The sequence below is a fragment of the Giraffa tippelskirchi genome, chromosome X, assembly GCF_054371585.1.
Source record: "Giraffa tippelskirchi isolate mGirTip1 chromosome X, T2T-mGirTip1v1.2.pri, whole genome shotgun sequence".
Taxonomy (NCBI): domain Eukaryota; kingdom Metazoa; phylum Chordata; class Mammalia; order Artiodactyla; family Giraffidae; genus Giraffa; species Giraffa tippelskirchi.
In genome coordinates, this window is record NC_137289.1 from 113,495,096 (window position 1) to 113,518,358 (window position 23,263).

The 23,263-nt window shown below is 40.3% G+C and overlaps 1 protein-coding gene across 1 annotated transcript; it reads left to right on the forward strand.

Moving 5' to 3' along the window:
- The first annotated feature begins 4,865 nt into the window (after nucleotides 1–4,865).
- On the forward strand, nucleotides 4,866–15,956 carry DYNLT3 (dynein light chain Tctex-type 3). The gene is made up of 5 exons (XM_081566508.1): nucleotides 4,866–4,904; nucleotides 7,539–7,580; nucleotides 12,812–12,935; nucleotides 13,574–13,651; nucleotides 14,169–15,956. Exons 1-5 carry the CDS (start codon nucleotides 4,875–4,877, stop codon nucleotides 14,243–14,245), a joined length of 351 nt encoding a protein of 116 aa, XP_081422634.1. The 5' UTR covers nucleotides 4,866–4,874; the 3' UTR covers nucleotides 14,246–15,956.
- The last annotated feature ends 7,307 nt before the right edge of the window (nucleotides 15,957–23,263 follow it).

Sequence of the window (23,263 nt, forward strand, 5' to 3'; positions counted from 1 at the left end):
CCTACCCAGTTGTGTGAGCCAATTCCTTAAGATAAATTCCTTCTCTATATACATACATCCTGTTGGTTCTGTTTCTTGGGAGAACCCTGACTAACACAAGGTATTAGGAATTAGATCCTCATGAAATAAATCCTTAAGTGTTCATATTCTAAGGGAGCTCATGGATGATGTTCCTACTAAGAATCATGAGCATGAGTAATTCATGGCATGAGGTAACATCATAATTACTCACATTATCAGCAGAGGGTGAAATGCATGTGGAGGGCAAGGTACTGGGGGGTCAAGGGGTTATAGGGTAGTCTCAGTGGTAACAAGAGCAATAAAAAAGACTGTAGAGTCACCTGGAATCTTACTGTAAATTTGGACAACACAGATAGAAATTAAGAGCTATGAACACAAAATTTAAAACCTGCACTAAAACATTAGAAACCCTCCAGGGCAAGTTTGAAGGAGTCCGTCATTTCCCATAATTGTATAACATCACATTGATCCATCACATAGGTGACTTCACAATGGTAATCACAAGCTCCACATAAATGTAATAAATGTGCAGTTTAAGATATGTTGCTTGACACACAGAAGTGACCTATCAACTACAGTATCATTCTAATGTGAAAACAAGTTGATCATGCAACCATCTGAAACCAAAAAAAAAATTAGCTATAATTTGTGTCCTACATGAAATGGTGGAATTACAAAGGGAAGAGGCTCATGTAACATGAAATAGTTGTGAAAGTCTTTGCCTCTGTAGCTAGTCAAGAGGCTGAATGTTGAGGGCAAAAGTTGTAGACTGTATCAGGTTCCTGAACTATTCATTATGGATTGCCCATACCTACTTCCCCAACACACATCATTGTAAATAAATGAATTATTATACTTTGAGTGTTCATCTGCTTCCTGTAGAAGATCTGATTAATATGGTCCTTCAATCATTTCTGGAAGATAGTCAGCTATTATTTCATCAGATATTGCTTCTCTCCATTCCCTCTCATCTTTTGGAACAATTATGTGTGTTAAACATTCTCATCGTGTTCCTTTTACCTCTATGATTTCTTGCATATTTTACATTCATTTATTTCCCATTCTGAATATTTTCTCACAACCTACTTTTAAAATTACACTAATTAAATCTTTAGCTTGTCTAAACTACTATAGAACCAATCCTTTAAAATTTTAATCTTGGTCATGGTGTTTCCCACTTCTGGAAATTTCATTTGGATATTTTTCATAGTTTCCAGTTTTTTTAAAAAATAATTATTTATTTATGGCTGTGCTGGGTCTTTGTTGCTGTTCAGGGGCTTTCTCTAGTTACAGCCATCAGGGGCTACTCTCTAGTTACGGTGTTTTGGCTTCTCGTTGCAATGATTTCTCTTGTTGTGGAGCATGGGTTCTATGAGAGCAGGCTTCAGTAGTTGCAGTAAGCGGGCTTAGTTGCCCTGTGACATGTGAAATCTTCCCAGACCAGGGATCGAACCCATGTTCCCTGTTTTGACAGGCAGATTCCCAACCACTAGATCACCAAGGAAGTCCTAGTTTCCAGTTCTTTGAGGAAATTCTCAATATTATCTCAAATAAATTAAAAAATATTTTTATTTATTTGTTGTACCAGGTCTTAGTTGCAGGATGTGGGATCTAGTTGCCCTACCAAGGATTGAACCCAGGTCCCCTGCATTGGAAGTGCAGAATCCTACCCACTGGACCACAAGGGAAGTCCTGAAGCATAGTTATTTTAAAGTCTACTGTATTCTGATAATTTCACCATCTAGATCCCTGGTTGAGCTATTCCCATTGTCTGTTGGTTTATGATAATGTTTTGTCTGTTTATGTGCCTAGTTATATTTTATTCTGCATCCGATGATATATGCGAACAATTAAGGATCTAACTTGATGTCTAGGGTGATGTTTTCTTCCTCCAGAAAGAATTTACATTTGCTTCTAGAAGTTGGCTAGAGGCATTAGCAATGCCAGGTCATGTTAATTTGATTTCAAGACTTGGAGTGATTTAAAACTGAGCTTTGGGCTTTCCTGGTGGCTCAGTGGTAAACAATCCACCTTCCAATACAGGAGATGCAGGTTCAATCTCTGGGTTGGGAAGATCCCCTGGAGAAGGAAATGGCAATCCACTCCACCATTCTGCCTGGGAAATCCCATGGACAGAGGAGCCTGGTGGGCTACAGTCCTTGGGGTCACAAAAGAGACAATGCCGGCAAAAACTGAGCTTCATTGCCTGTAAGATCAAGTTTTATTGTTTTACATTATTTTTCTAGGGTGTAATCCTTGGATTCTCAACCCAAAATATGATTGTTATCAGAGATCTCTTCCTTGGCAGGGCACAAATCTGATTTTACCTCCTGGCTTATGAGCAAAAAGCTTTGCATCTTCTCTGCCCTCAGGGGGAAAATTTGTCCTAAATGTCCTGCTCATGCTTCAAAGTTTCATTCTTCTCCAGGTCTTAGATCCATGATTCTTCCTCATGTTGTTGAAGCTCCAATTCCTTTGAGCAAATGATTATATTTTTGCACAGCCTTCCTAATTGGCAGCGAAAGGGTTAGTCCTAATTACTTAGACTACTATTACAGAAGCTTTTAAATATAAATTGAATGGTTTATAAAATGGGTCTAAATGTTTTATCAGTCACTTCTATGAAGAACACTTCTCAACAATAGAATCTATTAAGATTTGAAGGATAAATAATTATTACAATCTCTCAAACAGAAATTGCATATAGCCATTTTAAGCATAAATCCATATATAAAATATTATCCATAAAAGCAAAATTGAGTGTCTCATTAAAACATTTGAATGATTTCACTTGCAAGTTTTTACAAGTTCAATGCTTAACAACCTTTGTATTTTATTGTTTCCTTACAATTATATAACTTAAAGAAAATATATATTTTTTAACCAAACACCATAAAAATGCCCCCAAAGCCTCTGTAGTTTACCCCCATAGTGGTGAGTACCCACATTTGTCATGCAGGAGACCAGAGTTTGATTCCCCAATGGAGAGGCATGGAAATCTTTTTGAGGCTTCCCTGGTGGCTCAGACGGTAAAGAATCTGCATGCAATACAGGAGACACAGGTTTGATCCCTGGGTCAGGAAGATCCCTGGGAGAAGGGATTGGCTACTCCCTCCAGTATTCTTGCCTGGATAATCCCGTGGACAGAGGAACCTGGTGTGCTACAGTCCATGGCATCGCAAGGAGTTGCACATGACTGAGCAACTAACACTTTCACTTCACTATGCAAATATTACTATTATATATGGACCACTGCATGAAAATAGTTGGTAAGGACTTTCCTACCAATGCTTATTTCACATCCCCTTTTCCCTTCTAATAACACTCACTTTTCATCATAGAAGATGAAAATAAAGACTTTTTTTCACATAGGTTTTGTCAAGGGATAAATCTACATGACTAAATGTTGGTGAATGGAAGGGACCTGAAGAGAAGACTCCCAGGAACTTGAAGGAAAGATTTGCCTTCCTAAGAAATATCGAGTCAATGTCCACTTACCTTCATTCCTTGTAATACCAGAACTGCTGCAGCTATGTATGACCATGAAGAAATATTGCTGATATGCTGAGGATAGCAGAATGGAAAGCTGGAAATCACAAAGGCTCCAAAAACTTGTTGAGCTACTGAACTAACCTGGAACATGTCTACTGTTGTATTTCTGACTATACCAGAAAACAAAGCTCCTTAGTATTTCAGCTCATCCTATTTGAATCTTCTGTTTCTTGCAACCCAGATGCTAATAGAGCTACAGTGGTTTTAAAGCATGGTCCCCAAAGTATTTGACATTTACTGAATGTCAAATACTATAGAAAGGTAGGCAGCTTCTAGAAGCTGGAAAGGCAAGGAAATGGATTCTCCCCTTGAGCCACCAAATGGAATGTAGTTCTACAGGCTCGTTTTAGATTTCTGACCTTTGTGCTGCCTTAAGCCACAAAATTAATGATAATTTGTTACAGCAACAAGAGTAAACTAATGCAGTGATTAAGAACTTGGGTGCTGCTATCAGCCTCCTAAGTTTAAATCCTTCTACTGCTCACTGGATATGAGACCTTGGGCAAGTTAAACTCTCTACCCTGCAGTCTCATCTCGAAAAATGGGATGATGGTAACAGAACCAAACCTGCTGGGTTGTCATGGGTTTAAATGAGAAACTACTTAGGAGTATCTGAAGCGTCACAATTTAAAAATAAATGTAACCATTGTTCTGCTAACATTTATAATTTAGTATATTTGTACTTTCTCTCCTATAAATCGAAGTTTTTTTTTACATAGTCATGGAGGAGGAACGGTGTGAGAGCCTCTACCTACAGCATCTTATTTGCTGCCACAACCAGGCATAAAATAAGTATAATTTTGTTTTCATACGGGAAAACTGAGGCTGTGAGAGGTTAATTTTTCCAAGTGACATAGCTAATAAGAAGACAAATCAAAGCAGCTTATTCACCATTGCATTCACTACATTTATTTGCTGGATGATGTACGAATATATGTGCAAATAACCACTGCAGTGGGCACTCCTAAATAATGAGGACTCTAGACAGACTGACACTAGGTCACCCTATCTTGACCCTCACTGGCACAAATCCTAGCTCTTTAACAGCAAACTGTGGTTTCTAGAAAGGCTGGAGGCAACGGAGAGAGACACCCAGTCGCAGGAGCCCTACGGGAAAGTGGTGAAGGCTGAGCTGGGATGAGGGGAAAGGAAGGTGGTGCCAAGGCGAGGACGCAAAGGCGGGGCCTGCGTGGGGAACGCCCTGGGTTATAAACGGGGGCGGGGCCTCCCCCCGAGGCCAGTGCGCGGCCGCGGAGCTTGACCCGCCCATAGCTCCGCCCCCCAGGAGACTCGGCGCCACCATGGAGGAGTACCATCGCCCCTGCGACGAGGTACCGCCCCTCCGCCGCCCCCGAGCGACCCCCGCCCCTGCCCGTTTCGGCGCTTTGTCTCGGCAGGGTGGTCTCCTGGCATCCGGCAGCCAGGAGAGTTGGGGTGCAGCGTCCTCCGTGCCCGGGTCCTCTCCACAGGGCCTGGGATCCGCCCCGCCCTTCCCCGGCTCCCAACCCCTGAACCTGAGACCTTGAGGGTGGGCTGAGAGTCGGGATGGCAGGGGCGACTGGGAGCGCTGGGGGCTGGCAGTGGGATCGGGCCCGAAGGTTGGAAGCCTTGACTTGGGGTGCGTGGGGTGGCGGGAGCCGCCCGTCTACAGGGCGGGCCTTGGGAACCGGTCTTCCTGGCTGCTTCCTTCGCCCCTTGGTGTCCCCAAAGCAGGTGCCACATCCCTGCCAAGCAAGGCCCTGGTGGCAGAGCCGCTCCCCTCCCGGCACTCTCGCTGGGGTGGTTTGGAAGGAGGAACTTTATGGATTAGGAGCCCTTGCTTATTGACTCAGGCTTCCCAAAACCTCACCAGAAGCCCGTGATGTCAATTGTCATCTTCCTGTTACCCACGGGGAAGTGTGACTTTCATGGCGGCTAAGTCAAAGTTAGAACTGCCAGAAATGACAGCCGCTCCACTTGAACCCAGACCTCTGACTACACAGCTACAAGCCTGGCTTCACTTTAACCAGGAGGACGATGAGGCCTGTTGATCCCAGCATAACCTGTGACAGGGCAGAACAGACAAAGACATTTTCTGTCCAGTGGTAGCCACAGGTGAATGGTGCTGTGAAATAAAACTAGGCAGGCACATGGTGGAGGTGCAGTGTAAAATGGTGTATTATTAGACCCCTGGAAGGGAGTTCTGGACCATTCATCTTTAGGATGTGGGCTTTTGCAGAAGCTAAGATCACATTTAAACTCATTACTTCTATGATGCAGGTGGCATACACGCTTCAAGGTTAGTGGTTTTCTTATTTTAGAAATTGAAGCATTAGCAATTTCATCCTCAAAGCATATCCCCCGAAAGCACCAGACTCCTGACTCCTGAGAGGGTTCTGTACTGCAGTACCCCCTAAATGCCTGTTTTTAAAAGAAATAAAATTACATGTGTTACCATGGCCATCCAGTACAACCTGATTCCCTGGTGACCTTCCAAATTGAACGGAAATGGACATCATTTAGTTTGTAGACCACTTTTGAAAATAGATAAGGACCTTATTTGAAGGTAAAATTATTTTAATAGGGGCAATTGTGACACCTGTTTTCATGACTATTCTGATGATTTAGGGTGTTGTTGGGGAATTATCTGGTATAATTAAATAAGTTGAAAATATTTTAAATCTGTACTCAACAAGATACTTATTTTCAGAATTTACTTGGTTTTTGAACTATTTTGTTGTATAGTGGGATTTACAAACATGCTTATGTCATAAAGCACCTAAAGAATGTTTCCATGGAAACAAGTCATGTACTACCTGAAATGTTTTGGTTTAGATTGTGATCTTATCACATAACCTAGTTCTTGACTCTAGGACATTTCTTAGTCATTAATAGTTGCTTTTAACTCAAGATTGTATCAGGCCATTCCCCAAAAAGATGAAGTTGCCAGACCTGTTGGGCATAGATTAAAGGTCTAAATATTATTTGTATGTTATAAAGTGACAGTAATTTGGAATGATCAAGTATTTTCATAAACTTTAACTCAGGAAAGCCACATAAATTGCCAAGCATAAGTTAAGAACAAAATTCAAACTTATCAGCATTCTTTTTTCATGGCCCCCCTCATTATTATTTAGTCACAACTATTTCCTGTGTACTGATAACACATCATATGTCTGTCTCCTGTTTCCTGAGCTTTACAGCACAATGATCTGCAGTCTGGGTGTTCATCAGAATCACCAGGAAAGCACTTTTTTTCCCCTTGTGCTGCCCATATCTTTGTAAAAAAAATTTATTTTATATTGGAGTATAGTTGATTTACAGTGTTGTGTTAGTTTCAGGTATACAACAAAATGATTTAGTTATACATATATGTATTCTTTTTCAGATTCTTGTCCCATATAGGTTTTTATAGAATATTAAGTTGAGTTCCCTGTGCTAAATAAATAGGTCCTTGTTGATTATCTATTTTATATATAGTAATGTGTAGATGAGTGCTCATGTGCTCAGTCATGTCTGACTCTTTTGTGACCCTATGGGCTGTAGCTCACCAGACTCCTCTGCCCATGGAATTTTCCAGGCAAGAATACTGGAGTAGGGTGCCATTTCCTCCTCCAGGGGATCTTCCCAATCCAGGGATGGAACCCTCATCTCTTGCGTCTCCTCTGTTGGCAGGCGGATTCTTAACCACTAGCACCACCTGGGAAGCCCCATATGAGTAAAGCACTTTAAAAAAAATGTTGCCTAGGCTCTGCCTGAGATCTAATGAGTGAAAATCTCCAGGGAGGTAGGTGGCATGGCATTTTGCGATTTTAAAGATCAAGGTGGGATTAGTAGCCTCAGTAGTCTTAATGCCCCTTTTCAGTGTGGTCCCCTGTCACTAATACCTGTCTAGGCCAGCCTGGGATATTCTGTGTAGCATCATAGCTCCCAGGAGAAGGAAGTCTGTGTTGAAAGCAACTATATCTTTTGTTTTCCATCTTTAGGTTGGCTTCAATGCTGATGAAGCCCACAATATCGTTAAAGAGGTGAGTTACATATCTTGTTCATCTTGAAGATTGATGCATTGATTGAAATTTTTTAAAACTGTGTTTTCACTTTCAGTACAAAGTTAAAAGCCTGAGTATTAAAACAAGATTTTTAATATTCATTCACTAATTCTTTACAGGGGTGCTTCTGTGTTTGTCATATTGCATGCTGTCAGTCATATTGTATGGTGTCAGGCATCTTGGGGCTTACCCTGGAAGGGATATTTAAGTGTTGATCTCGAATATTGGCTTGCTGTTTTCTAAAGCTGATTCTCTGTCTTTTGAATAAAATAATTTTTATTCCAATGGGGCCAAATATTATTTTAAATGTTTAATAGTTCAGAATCATGTATTAGAACTTTGTAGCCAGGAATATTTCATTATTAAAACAAAACGCAGGGACTTGCCTAGCAGTCCAGCGGTTAAGACTTGGCCTTCCAGTGCAGGGGGCAGGGGTTTAATCCCTGGTCAGGGAGCTAAGATCCCATATGCTTTGTGGCCCAAATCCCCGCCCCCCAAAAATAAAATAGAAGCAATATTGTAACAAATACAATATAGACTTAAATATACTAAACCACCTTAAAATTAATTTTTTTAAATGAAGTCATGATTTGAAAAATGCAAAGTTTTTGATACTTTGACAATGCAGAAGCACAAATGAGGGCATTGGGGAGGCGGAAGATAGCATGGATCATGGGAGGGCAGGAGTGATAGCAGCCTCATTTTCAAAGTGGAAAGTCAAGAAAGACTGTTCTTGCTGGATGAAACATGAAGGAAAGGATCCTGAGGTATTGGAGGAGACTTTTTGGTGGTACCTGCTTCTTTACACGCATTATGAACCACATGAAAAGACTAAAGAGTGAGTAGAAGGAGAATCAAATATCACCTTTGTTATTGGTTAAAAACTAGATTAAAGATTGGGGCTTCCCTGGTGGCTCTGTGGTCAAGAATCCACCTGCCAATTCAGGAGATGTGGGTGTGATCCCTGGGTTGGGAAGATCCCCTGGAGGAGGAAATGGCAACCCACTCCAGTATTCTTGCCTGGAAAATCCCATGGACTGAAGACCCTGGCGGGCTACAGTCCATGGGATTGCAAAAGAGGCACGACTGAGGGACTGAACAACAACAAGAAGGTTAGAGATGGGAGCTTGTTTTTCAAACTGCTCACCTATTCAGTTCAGACCTCTGAAGAGGCATCCAAGGAAAAGTTAGAGTCAGCAGAGAGAAACACTTGACCAGGCTGGTGCCTTTCGTTGGTTTGGGTGAAGAGGGAAGGAGAAACCCAATACTCAAGTCCAAGGCATTTGGAGATTGGTTCTCCCAGATGAGAAGGGTGGAGCACCACCAGGTAACTAGCTCCCCCTCCATGGGGAGGAATGATAACAGGTGGGGCAAGAGGCCAGGGATGATCAGGAAAAATCCTCTGTGTGGAAGGAAACATTCAGAGTAGAAAAGAAACATGCTCCTAATGGTGTAAATATACTGAAGTAAAAATAGTGAATTCACTATATTGAGGGGACATGGTTGGGGGGCAGGAGGTGGCAGGTGGTCACAGGGAACTAAATTGTCATGTCATAGCAATAAAAACATTATCTGGAGATATGTAAGGGACCCTTAAGAGATTTAAAACACCAGTTGTACCCTAAAAGTGTTTGCTCTGCAGAAGGGGGCTAAGGATGGGGGTAAAAAAAGGAGGCAGGAGAGGACTTTTGCTTTTCATTGTAAACTCTTCTGTTGGATTTTTCAACTGACGTGCATGGGTTACTTAAATACTTATTCAGGTAAAAGAACCATGCTTCTTAAAATGCAATACACATACTTAGTGGTGGCTAGGTGGTCCTAGAAGCCACTGAGTGTGTTTTAGGGCATCAGTTTTACTTCCATACTTGCAGGAAGGAGTTAAGTAATGTAAATAACCATTTTAAAAAAGGAATAACAAACGGATACCACGGATACAAATGGATACATTATGGAGTCAAAAGCAAGCTTCATTTGAAATTTTCATATGAAATATGAGACTTGAAAGACATCTCAGGTTTCCCACAGGTGGCATTTAGCTACTAGTCTATTCTCTTTCCTCTCCCTGAGCCAACTCTGTTTGCTATTGAGGCATTAAAAATTTCAGGGAGAGAGGTAGGGGAAGGAGGGAAGGTGGATAGAGAGGAGGGTGGGGAGAGAGAGCGTGCTACTGAAAACATTTCAGCACTTCCCAGATGACTGTAGAATTTCAGCAGGCATTTTTGTTTTTCTTATCTTTTGCCAATCTCCTTATTTTCTTAGAGTCCTTGCTCTGAGCTCCTCTGCTAATACATTTTTCCTGCTGAAGTTTTAGAGCCACTCACTCATCAGTGATATGCATATATTTTATTCATTGTCAGTAATAGAATTTGCCACAAACACATTTTGGTAGAAAAAGTGGGTTACAAATGGAATTAACTTGGAGCTTAATCTAAAGTACATTTGATTCAGGATGTCCAGGGAGTATATCAAAGCCAATATTACTTCAACAGCAAACATGTATGGAGTGCCTGCTACGTGCCTGACTTCTGAGTTTGGCCCTGTGGATACAGAGCAGGTTAAGGACCTCATTATCTAGTAGGTCTCCTGGTTAATGGTAATGAAGAGGCTAAATGTTAATTAATAGTAATTAGCAGGGTTATTTACAATAGCATCCACAGGCCCCGGATGTTTGTTGTTTTGAACAGAACCTGAAGTGGTCCTATTAGATAATGTGAAAGGGAACAAGGGCTCTTGTTTCTCATTAAGGTATGGCGGTCTAGGGAGAGGCAGAGGTTTCCCAAAGACTGTCAGCTTGGGAATGGTAAAGCCAGAATGAAATTGCTGGCCCACTGACCCTTGGGCCACTAACTCTCCTAACTCTTCATGTTATTGAACATCCTGGAAGAATAATTTGAGCCACGTTACTTTCTTCAATCCCTCTAAGATTCATTTCTCTTTTTACATTTTATGATTAGTGAAGATACTATACTATCCAGCTTAGGAGTCCATATTAATTAATGCCTCTTGCAGGCAGACTCTTTACTGTCTGAGCCACCAGGGAAGCCCATTAATGCCTCTGCATGCGTGCTCAGTTGTGTCCAACTCTTTGCGACCCCATGGACTATAGCCTGCCAGGCTCCCCTGTCCTTGGGATTTTCAGGCAAGAATATTGGAGTGGGTTGCCATTTCCTCCTCCAGAGGATATTCCTGACCCAGGGATTGAACCCGCATCTCCTGAATTGGCAGGCAGATTCTTTACCGCTGAGCCACCTGGGAAGCCATTAATGCCTCTACTATAGTCCAATTGTAGTAAATGAAAGCTGTGCACCTGTGTGTGTGTCTGTCTTATTAAGCTGGATTCTATGAATGAACTGAATAAATGCTTTACTCTCTAGGCTGTATCACTTGAATTAAAAATGGTAGCAGCCAAATAAGTCAGAGAAAGACAAATCCTGTATGATCTCACTTATATGTGGAATCTAAAAAAAACCAAACTCATAGAAGCAGTAGAATGATAATTGTCATGGGGTGGGGAAAAGGTCAGTCAGAGGGTACAAACTTCTAGTTATAAGATGAATAAGGGACTTCCCTGGTGGTCCAGTGCTTGGGAATCTGCCTGCCAATGCAGGGGCAGGGGTTTGATCCCTGGTCTGGGAAGATTCCGTATGCCACGGGGCAACTAAGCCCTTGTGCCACAACTACTGAGCCTGCACTCTGGATCCTGCGCGCCCCAATAAGAGAAGCCACCACAATGAGAAACCCTCACATCGCAGCTAGAGAGCAGCCCCCACTCACTGCAACTAGAAAAAGCCCAGGGGCAGCAACGAAGACCAAAAACACCGAAAAAATGGTAATTAATTTTAAAAAATGCGTATGTTCTGAGGATCTAATATACACTATGGTGCCTATAGTTAACAGTGCTGTATTGTATACTTGCTGCTGCTAAGTCGCTCCAGTCGTGTCCAACTCTGTGCAACCCCATAGACGGCAGCCCACCAGGCTCCCCCGTCCCTGGGATTCTCCAGGCAAGAACACTGGAGTGGGTTGCCATTTCCTTCTCCAATGCATGAAAGGGAAAAGTGAAAACGAAGTCGCTCAGTCCTGTCTGACTCTTCGCGACCCCATGGACTGCAGCCTACCAGGCTCCTCCGTCCATGGGATTTTTCCAGGCAAGAGTACTGGAGTGGGGTGCCATCATACTTGAAGGTTGCTAAAAGTAGATCTTCAGTGTTCTCAACACATACACACACAAACTACGTGAGGAAGTGAATGTGTTAACTAAGCTATTTCTGGCAATTGTTTCATAATATAACATGTCAGATCATCACATGGTATACCTTAAACTTATACAATGTTGTGTGTCAATTACATCTCAATAAAACTGGAAAATAACAGGAATAATGCTGACAGTAATAATATCTGTTATTACTTAACGTGTTTACTCTGTGGCAGTCACTGTGGGCACAAAAACAACTTGCTAAGATGAGGCTGTTATCCCTACTTTAAGAGGTAGGAAAATAGGGGTTTCAAGAGATTAAGTCACTTGGCAAAAGGTCACTCAAGGATGGGAGAGGTGACCTTAAAACCTAAGACAGTGATGCTACACCAGTGCTCTTCATCAAGTATCAAAAGTGGCTGCTAGTAAACACTGTGGAAAAATATTTAACTGTCTGTTTCTAGAGCACCTGAACAGTAGTGTTTGTTGATGATTCACTTTTAGTGGTAGGTATGCTTGCTCTTTGATAGCTAAGCAGTTACCTAATATGGATGAAAATATAATGATTGTACATGAGAAATATATTTTTTCATTGGTCTCCTTTGTTTCTAGCATCTGAAACCTAGGTCAAATCCCAGCTGTTGCAAAGTCGTTCTTTAACCAATTGATATCACCCTTTTAAAATCACCCCCCCCATAATCATTTTACAACGTAACTTATCACCCTTGATTGGTCTTCCTTGTGTGATAGAGTTCTTTTATTAGCTTCTCTGCTCGGCTGTTGAGCTCTTTACAGTAGAGGCCATGTCACATTTATCTTTATATGGCCCATAATATCTGAGTGAGATAATGCACACAGAAATGCTTTGGAAATTCTCCAATAGTTAGAGACAATGCATAATAAATATTTACCAGATGCATATTTTCTAAAATGTTTTATTGGGTTATAAGTATATTTTATATTTTGAATAAATCTTTTTCTGCGATATGTGTATAATTGTCCTCTGCCCTTTTAGTGTATAGATGGGGTCTTGGGAGGTGAAGATTATAATCAGAACAATATCAACCAATGGACTGCAAGCATAGTGGAACAATCCTTAGCACATCTGGTTAAGTTGGGAAAAGCTTATAAGTACATTGGTAAGTATTGGTGTCCTTCCTCATTAGTTTACTCATTTTTGTCTCTGTGGTTTTCTCTGAATTTAGAGAATGTGAATGAATGATAGACCCTCAAGTTGGATACTAATAGGGTGTGAAGGATTTTTGATTTAATCATTCCCAAATAATCTGTGATAATACCTGAAAGATTGAGATCTCTTGCTACTCAAAAGCAGTTTGGGCTCCTGCCAACCATCTACTTGTCTTGGTAGCATCACCTTTTACATTTGCATTGGTTATTTTCACTGAAACCGCATCAGCCCTACTGTCTTTTCCATGGTGCCTTGCTTCCTTACCTGTAGGATTGTAAGGTGACACATAATATTGATTTTCTTTGTTTCTGTGTCTGAATTATGCCTGTGGGACAAGGCACATGATTTGGCCCACATTTTTCCTGCGGTACAATTACCATTGGTTATGGCACTGGGCAACAAACAGACTGGATCCAGTGGGGTCACAATTGTGGTAATAAATCATCAAAATGAGAGACTTATGTTTTTCAATTGATTCACTGAATGCTTTGTTTTCTGTTATTTATTTATTTATATAGCATTTACTGCTCTGAACTCAAACACTTACTTTTCCTTTTAAATATTCTCACTCTGCATCTTTATTTTTAGTGACCTGCGCAGTGGTCCAGAGGAGTCCATATGGCTTTCACACAGCCAGCTCATGTTTTTGGGACACCACATCTGATGGTAAGAGGCTTTGTATGTGCATGCTAAGTCACTTTAGTCGTGTCCGACTGTTTGTGACCCCATGGACTGTAGCCCACCAGGTTCCTTTGTCTACGGGATTTCCCAGGCAAGAATACTGGAGTGGGTTGCCATTTCTTACTCCAGGGGATCTTTCTGCCCCAGGGATCGAATCCACATCTCTTATGTCTCCTGCACTGGCAGGCAGGTTCTTTACCACTAGCGCTGCCTGGAAAGCCCTAAGAGACTTTAAGCTGACTCAAACAAAATTCAACTTCTAGCAAAGTTAAATAGTGGTCCTTGTTATGAAATCTTTATTTATCTCTACCTAAGTTCCCACAAGACTTGATCAACAGAATTGCTTTATACCTAGTGGCAAGTCTACTATCAGACAAATAGGAAATGGGAAGAGCTAATGGGTTGCAGGAAATATGATATTAAAACCTATGAAAAATGTATATATATTCCTGGTAATTTTGATGTTTTGATGTTTCTGAGTCCTTTCGTTGTATGTTTTCAGGAACCTGCACTGTAAGATGGGAGAACCGAACCATGAACTGTATCGTCAACGTTTTTGCCATTGCTATTGTCCTGTAGCTGGCTAAAAATACTCAGCCAAAGCCATTAACCTAAGAATTTGTCAGTGTATCCTTTATAAAAAGAGTAACAGTTACTTATTCATATGCTAGATGACAAGTGTGCAATATGCTTCAAAACTATCAACAAAAACCGAATAGTGCAAGCAAGCAGTCTCGTAGGAAGTTAGCAGATTTTCTCATTTTCCGTAAAGAATCATTTAAATAGGGAAAACAATGTTAGCAAAAAACAAATACAGAAATATGGCATGATATGAAAATACACTCTTAAATTTACACCAGCTTTTCACTAACAATATGTACGTAAGGAGATGGGGAAATCCATGCAGATAATTAAATTTTCTTTCAGCTAGAAAAGTTAACAGGGATAAACATATGAATAAAAATGCTGCAAGGATAACTGTGGAGAAAATGATAAAAATCAGTTAATGCTTAGTTTTTTTTTATTTCTCCTTCTCAGTTGCATGTATGATTTAGTGGAAAATTAATCCCATCCTTTTTTTTTCATCAACTAGTAGCAACTGTTATTATTAACTTGTTTACCTTTTCTGAGAATAGTTAAATCACTTTTCAAAATTTAAAATTCTTAGATTTACATCTGAGGGCGAATTGAATTGGGTAACCTGAATTCCCTAGGTAAACAAAATTAGTTACAGCATATGATGAAAGTATAAGACTCTAACAGCTGCCTTACAATTCATTCATTCCAGATGGAAGAAGCATTTATTGAATGTCTATTATGAGCTATTTCTCTGCTAATCATAGTTATCAATATGCTGTTCAAACTTTCTTTTGGTACCTAGTCAGTTGGACAACATTTATGTCTGGGAAAGAGAAAAAAATGTTGTTTTACAAGAGAGGAAAAAAGTGAATCTGGTTATCCAAGTAGGAATAAGCAAATGAAAAGCACTTATTACTGACAGAGAATTATTGATATAATTTTAAGAATGGCTCCTAGCAAGCAAAAAACTGCATAAAATATGCAACTCTTAGTTAAAGGCCTTATTATCAGTCTAATACACAAGTAGTAAATTTCATCATTGCTTTAGTTACAATCATCTGTAAATAATTTTAAGTACTTATGAGGGGTTCAAATTGAGTAAAGTGTAAATTAAAAGTATACAATCATTAGCAGGTTATTGAATATCTCAGGGCTTATGAAATGTAGTTAAATTGGTGAAAGAAATAACTGATAAAAAATTAGGGTACACAGCTGGCCACCAAATGCAAAGTCAATCTGCTATTTAACCTTGAAAACAAAATCAATTTTGCATATTACCACTAATACATGTAGGGAGTGGAACCATGAGTCACTGAATTCCAGGGGGAAAGGAAGGCTTAGTGTTGACAATGTTAAGAGAGTATTCTTGTAGGCATGCTATGTGCATGTTTGATATTTTGCTGAGTAACAATAATTGTTCAATGTTGAAGAAGATGATTAAGAAAATACAAGGATAGAGTTTAATGCAGTGATTACACTTTGGCACATTAAATTTTTCAGTTATTACCTTTATGTTAGTTTACGCTGCTGGCTTTGGTGCCCTTGAAGATTATAATAGTGACCAAAATATATCTGTGCAGTTAAGGCTAGCTTTTGACTATTGTTATTGAAGCCTGATTTTAAGAGAATAATAATCAAAAATACCTCGTGAACTTGCTATCTGCTCTGTTTCTAGTTAAAATGTAATAAAGATTTATCTTCCTACACTGTATGTTTGCTTCTGGATGATCATTGAATAAGAAATGACATCATCTTTAAGAAATTCTAAATAATAAGAATGGGGACATGAAATGAATGTTGGACCACAGAGATACATTGTACAGAATAAATGTCATTAAAATAGCAACCCAAACACTGGTGTTCACATAGATAACAACTCCTATTTTATGCCTTCTATTATTTTTTAACAAAAAATCATTTTAAAAAGCAGTATAAAATATATTCTGTAACTATTTATTAGCTTTTAATAACTATTTGTGGCAAGGAATTTTGTCCTATTTGTCAACTTGCAATTAAGTTGTTGCTGTTTTGTGTTTTTTTTAATTAAGGACTCTAAGTATGTAAAATTAGGGTATTCAGCTGTAAATACTAACTTGGATTTTGGTAAAGCTATAATTTTATGTTTGTAAAGTACCAGTATACAGCCCTAAATGATGGCAACATCTCATTACATTTTCTCTGATAAGAAGTACTTTTTTGCTCTTCTTTCCAAGTTGGGTGTTATCTAATTATGAGTCACTGAAAGCATTTTCATCACCTACAGTCGTCATCACATTTTTAAGGTAATCTTACGATGCTGCAGATTGTATTTTTAAAGTTTGAGTGAAAAACTATGTCTATCTTTGATAACAGGTTTTTAAAAGTGGGATAAAAATCTGTGATTTTTTTTTTTTTTGTGGTAAAGGAATTAGGTCTTTTTTTATAACAGACACCAAAGAAAAGTTTGAGAGATGAATTGAAAATTTCACCCCATGTACTAGAATCTACCCAAGGGGAACTTGTTTTATATTCAGAGGTAGAGTTATATTTGTTGCTAAAGAGGCTTATAGTTTCAGTGTCTAATAAGTCAATAAAATTGACCTTTGCATATTTACTAAATTCCCTATAAAAGGATCTTAAGCATTTCAGCCTTTCCAAGATTCAGATAGCCACCATCAACATACATCAACCTCAGGGGTCCAGGAGTTTCTAGTCTACCTTGTCTAATTGCAAATCCCGTATTTCTCACAGTGGTCCCACTCAATGTCACTCCATGTCATTCTTGAATATGTAGGAAATACTGACAATCCAGGCCTAATTAGAAATAGCCCCTAATTATTTCATGAAGAACATCTTTTCCCAAAATGGTTTCTAAGGATCTCAGAGATGAAGCTGGAACTTTGTATAGACACTCGTAGGCACCACTGGGACAGTACGTATCTTCCCTAGAGGACATAAAATGTGGGCAGCTACCCTCCGTCTGGGATGCTTTAAAGGTGAAGACTGAATGGGGAAGTGTCTTTGCAGTTCTGCCTAACCAGGTCAGGGAATTTGATGCCTGGGCTTAGCCAATAATGCACATTCAACTTGCTTCATGCCAAAATAAGCTTTTTTATTTTATTGCATGCTTTATCTTTTTAGATGTTTTTCTGTATGCCAGCTTCTAACTTGAGATATCTCTGTTCAGGCTTCTCAGCACAGAATTTTACATGAGGCCACATTATTACTTAATGACAGTTGTGTTGTTTTCAATCCCTATAATACCTTATAGAGAAAATCTCCATGAAAATTAATATTATATCATGTACTGACTTTTCCTTAATTTTTAATTTTGTATGCTAGGAATTTGAAGCTGCATGTGCTAACATAGGCGTCTACAGATAATGCTCATGGAGAATACCACTCAAAATGATCAGGACTAGAGTAGTGGTCTCTAAATAATTAAAGCAAACTCATTCTTAAAAGGCCAAGTAATAAATATGTGAGACTTTATAGGCCTTTGCAGCTATTCAAGTATGCTATTGTAGTGTGAAACAGCCCAAGATAGTATGTAAATAAATGGGCATGACCATGTTCCAATAGAACTTTATTTACAAAAATAGGTGTCAGGCTGGCCAGAGTTTACCAACCCCTGTTTAGAGTAAGAGGTGTTTCTTAGCCACTTAAAAAAATTATACCTTAATTTGAGAACTTTTTCTTTTGATTGTTCTCAGTTATAAACAATGGAATACAAGGTACTTTCATATATTATGTTTTTATTATCTTGGACTCAGAGACCTTACCAATATACCAAACCTGTACTCTCCTTATTAAAAGAAAGAAGTCAACTTTTCCAAAACTGAAGTATTCTTTTTTTTTTTTTTCTAACATGTGGGATCTTAGTTCCCCAACCAGGGATCAAACCCATGGCCCCTGCATTGGAAGGGCAGAGTCTGAATCACTGGATCGCCAGGGAAGTTCCAAAGTATTCATTTTTTGATGTATATCACCTCACTTTTTACTGGTGTACAGATAATTTTATATTGTCTTGGAGGTCATTTTACAGCCTTATTTGAAAGAACGTTATTATAAAAAGGTTAACGTTTTATTTACTGATTTTTGCTTTTTTTTAATAGCTAAGATGGACATCTCCTCTACCAAGAGAGTCATCCATGCACACTGAACATGGTAGTCACCCATTCAGTGCCTCCTGCTAGAAATCATACCACATACATGCACAAACACAAAATTGCACAGGCCAAAGATAAAATGACTCTGCCCCATAAAAATTTAGGGAAAGTAGATGTTCTTTACCCAGGAATGGCTACATGTTACAGCAGGCATGAGCACCTGACCCAATGGTAGTTTATCCGTAAATTTATTTTTAATCCATAAGGTGGCTGGGACACATTTGGTCAGGCAAAGTAATTCTCTCTGAATTTTGGATTGTAAAATAAGGAGAGTATTATTCAACAGGAGAAAAAGGGCAGATGGAAAGCAGAAATCTTGTCAAGGACTCATCCAAGTTTTCTTACTAGCAGAAATATCACAGCTGCCCGCTCCTCTATCTACCACCCTCCAACCCAGGGAAGACATACCACACTTCGAATACCAGCAACACTGGCAGCAGTGTTAAGAATGGTGTCAGCAGCAAATGTGGCAGAGGGAGTGTTGTATTAGGCAGGGAGCAGGTTGATGGCAATGGTCTTGTGGTCAGTTTAGAATCACCAGCATAGGGTGATTAAAAACAGAACAAAACCTGTACATAAATGTTCATAGCAGCATTGTTAGTAACAGCAAAAACCTAGAAACCACTTTGTCTGTCAACAGGTGAATAGTTTAACAAACTGGTACATCCATGGGCTGTTACTCAGAAAACACACACAAGAACTTGTATGAATCTCCTGAGAACTATGCTGAGTGAAAAAGCCAATCCAAAAAGAATACTGTTATGATTCCATTTATATAACATTTTGAAACAAAAGTTAAAAAAATGGCGAACAGTGACTACCCTGGTGGTCCAGTGGTTAAGATGCACCTTCCAATGCAGTGGTTAAAAGTGAAAGTGAAAGTGTTAGTCGCTTCAGTCATGTCCGACTCTGCAACCCCATGGACTGTAGCCCACCAGGCTCCTCTGTCCATGGAATTCTCCAAGCAAGAATACTGGAGTAGGTCACCATGCCCTCTCTCCAGGGGATCTTCCTAACCCAGGGATCGAACCCTGGTCTCCTGCATTGCACGCAGATTCTTTACCATCTGAGCCACCAGGAAAGCCCCCCATTGCAGGGGACTCAGGTTCAATCCCTGGTTGGGCAACTAAGCCCAAGAACCCCAACTACTGATTACACTCACTCCAGAGCCCATTCTCCACAACTACAAAAAGCCTGTGCCACAATGAAGACCCAATGTAGCCAAAATTAAAAAGAATAATAAAAATAATAAAAATAATTAAAAATGTCAAACAGATTAGTGGGTGCCAGAGGTTAGACATAGTGGAGGGGGAAGAGGAAATGGGCAGAAGGGAGGTGGGTGTGGTTATAAAAGGCCAACATGAGGAATTCTTATGGTATTGGAACTGTTCAGTATCTTGGCTGTGGTGGTGGATACACGAACGTACACATTATAAAATTGTGTAGAACTAAATACAAATGAGTACGAGTAAAATGGGGGAAATCTGAATAAAGTGAGTGAAAAGAAATACTTTCAAGTCAGAAAGAGAAAGACAAATACCTTATGCTATCACTTACACGTGGAATCTAAAATATGACACAAATGAACTCGTCTGCAAAACAGAAACAGACTCACAGACATAGAGAACAGACTTCTGTTTGCCAAGGGGGAAGGAGATGGGGGAGGGCTGGATTGGGAGTTTGGGGATACAAACTATTATACGTAGAATGGATCAACAACAAGGTCCTACTATACAGCACAGGGAACTATATTCAATATCCTGTGATAAGTCATAATGGAAAAGAATATAAAAGAGAATGTATATAAATACATAACTGAGTCACTTTGCTGTACACCAGAAATTAACACAACATTGTAAATCAACTGTACTTCAATTAAAGAAAGAAATACTTCCTTGTTAATGTTTCTATTAGTTTTCTATTGCTGCTTAAACTCGGTAGTCTGAAAACAACCTGAATTGACTCTGTTACAATAAGTTTTAGAGGTCAGAAGTCCACAATGGTCTTACTGGGCTGTGTGCATGCATTCTTAGTCGCTCAGTCATGTCCAACTCTTTGTGACCCCATGGATTGTAGCCCACCAGCCTCCTCTGTCCATGGGATTTCCCAGCAAGAATATTGAATGAGTTGCCATTTCTTCCTCCAGAGGATCTTCCTGACCCAGGGATCAAACCCGCGTCTCCTGCATTGCAGGCAGATGCTTTACCACTGAGCCACCAGGGAATCCCCGTACTGGGTTAATGTCAAAGTTTAAACAGGCCTGAGGCAATGGCCCCCCACTCCAGTACTCTTGCCTGGAAAATCCCATGGACAGAGGAGCCTGGTGGGCTACAGTCCATGGGGTCGCATGACTGAGCGACTTCACTTTCACTTTTCACTTTCATGCATTGGAGAAGGAAATGGCAACCCACTCCAGTGTTCTTGCCTGGAGAATCCCAGGGACGGGGGAGCCTGGTGGGCTGCCGTCTATGGGGTCGCGCAGAGTCGGACACGACTGAAGCGACTTAGCAACAGCAGCAGCAGCAGCAGCATTCCTTCTGCAGGTGAGCATCCATTTTTTTTTTTTTTTTTTTGCCTTTTCTAGCTTGTAGAGGCTATGTACGTTTCTTGGTTAGTGGTTCCATCTTCAAAACCGGAAGTGTAGCAATTTCAAATCTCTTCTTTTTTCTGACCTCTGCTTCTGTCATCTCCTCCTTTGACTCTGAAGCTCCTGCCTCTATCTTTCCCTTATTAGGACCCTTGTGATTACACTGGGCCCAACCAGGACAACCTCCCCATCCCAAGAGCTTTAATCACATCTGCAAAGCCCTTTTGCCATGTAACATATTTACATGTTCTGAGGATTGAGAAGTGGATACCTTTGGGCATCATTTTATTTAGTACAACTCCATCATCACATGATGCTGCAACTCAATGACTTAAAAAATATCAGAAAATGACTCAGTATCAGAAAAGAAATAGGGAATATTGAGTACTGTGAGGTGTTTGACAGCACATGCCCCTTCAGAGGGAGGCTACACCTCAGCTCCAGTCATTATTAACATTTAGAAACAAGGTTTTGGGGTTCCCTAATCTTCCAGCTTTGCAAGAAATTCAGAAATACGTGTGAAGTCTCTCAATTTCAAGCCTCAATATTTTTCAACATTGGTATTTGGACCTAGTGGCAGCGGGGCGTGGGGGGTGGGTGGGTCTCATAACTAGTATACCTCTTCCCTTCCTGAGTTCTGAAAAAATTAAGAGACAGGGAGAAAGATTAAAACCAAAGTATCACCTTTCTGAGAAAGACAAATATTATATGATATCAGTTACATGTGGAATCTAAAATATACAAATAAATTTATTTATAAGACAGAAATGAACTTAACAGACACAGAAAACAAACTTATGTTTACCGAAGGGGAAAGAGGGTGAGGGAGGGATAAATTAGGAGTTTGGGATTAGCAGATATAAACTGCTATATATAAAACAGATAAACAGCAACTTGTCCTACTATATAGCACAGGGAACTCTACTCAATGTCTTGTAACAAACCATAATGGAAAAGAATATGAAAATAATATACAATACATGGATCTGTATAACTGAATCACTTTGTTGTATAATACACCAGAAATTAACACAATATTGTGAAACAACTATACTTCAGTAAAAAAAAATTATAAAAATTTAAAAAATGACCTTTTTGTCGGAGAATGGGGCTGAAGCTGCTGCTGCTGCTGAGTCGCTTCAGTCGTGTCCGACTCTGTGCGACCCCATAGACGGCAGCCCACCAGGCTCCCCCATCCCTGGGATTCTCCAGGCAAGAACACTGGAGTGGGTTGCCATTTCCTTCTCCAATGCATGAAAGTGAAAGGTGAAAGGGAAGTCGTTCAGTCGTGTCTGACTCCTAGCGACCCCATGGACTGCAGCCTACCAGGCTCCTCTGTCCATGGGATTTTCCAGGCAAGAGTACTGGAGTGGGGTGCCATTGCCTTCTCCAGGGAACTGGTCTTATTAATATTTTAATATTTTGGCGTCCCTCGTGGCTCAGACGGTAGCCATGTCTGCAATCCAGGAGACCCAGGTTCAATCCCTGGGTGGGAAAGATCCCCTGGAGAAGGGAATGGCTACCAACTCCAGTATTCTTACCTGGAGAATCCCATGGACAGAGGAACATGGAAGGTTAGAGTCCATGGGGTCGCAAAGAGCCAGACACGACTGAGTGATTAACACTTTCACACTTTCCAGGGGCTTCCCTGGTGGTGTGGTGGATAAGAATCTGCAGGTCAATGCAGGGGACTCAGGTTCGATCTCTGGTCTGGGAAGATCCCACATGATGCAAAGCAACTAAGCCCATGCGCCACAAATTTTGAGCCTGTGCTCTAGAGCCTGGGAACCGCAACTAATGAACCCATGAGCCACAACTACTGAAGCCTGCATGCCCAGAGCCTGTGCTCTGCAACAAGAGAGCCACTGCAATGAGAAGCCTGTGCACCGCAGTGAAGAGTAGCCCCTGCTCACTGTAACCAGAGAAAAGCTGGCGTACAGCAATGATGACCCAGCACAGCCAAAAATTAATAAATAAATAATATATGTGGACTCCCAGAATGAGAGTTACCATCCAGTCATAAGCATAAACACTTGCTGTCTGATGGATCAACATAGAGGAAGGGAAGAAGCACTCTACTCTCCAGGTCAGGAATGAGTGAGAGAGTAAAGAAATATCAGGAATGTTAGGGAAATTGATGATTCTCCACATGGAGAACCATATGAAAGAGAACATGAGTGGGGATTAAGCACTGCTCCCTCAACACTTGGCACTGGTTTTGATATATATATATAGATAGATAGATAGATAGATAGATATAGATATATATAGATATAGATAGAT

Bases quoted from the DNA above. Each gene is read 5' to 3' on its own strand.
- DYNLT3 (XM_081566508.1), top strand. From the start codon at position 4,875: ATGGAGGAGTACCATCGCCCCTGCGACGAG. The intron at 7,581-12,811 runs GTGAGTTACATA...CTGCCCTTTTAG, and splicing joins CCCACAATATCGTTAAAGAG to TGTATAGATGGGGTCTTGGG. The intron at 12,936-13,573 runs GTAAGTATTGGT...CTTTATTTTTAG, and splicing joins AAAAGCTTATAAGTACATTG to TGACCTGCGCAGTGGTCCAG.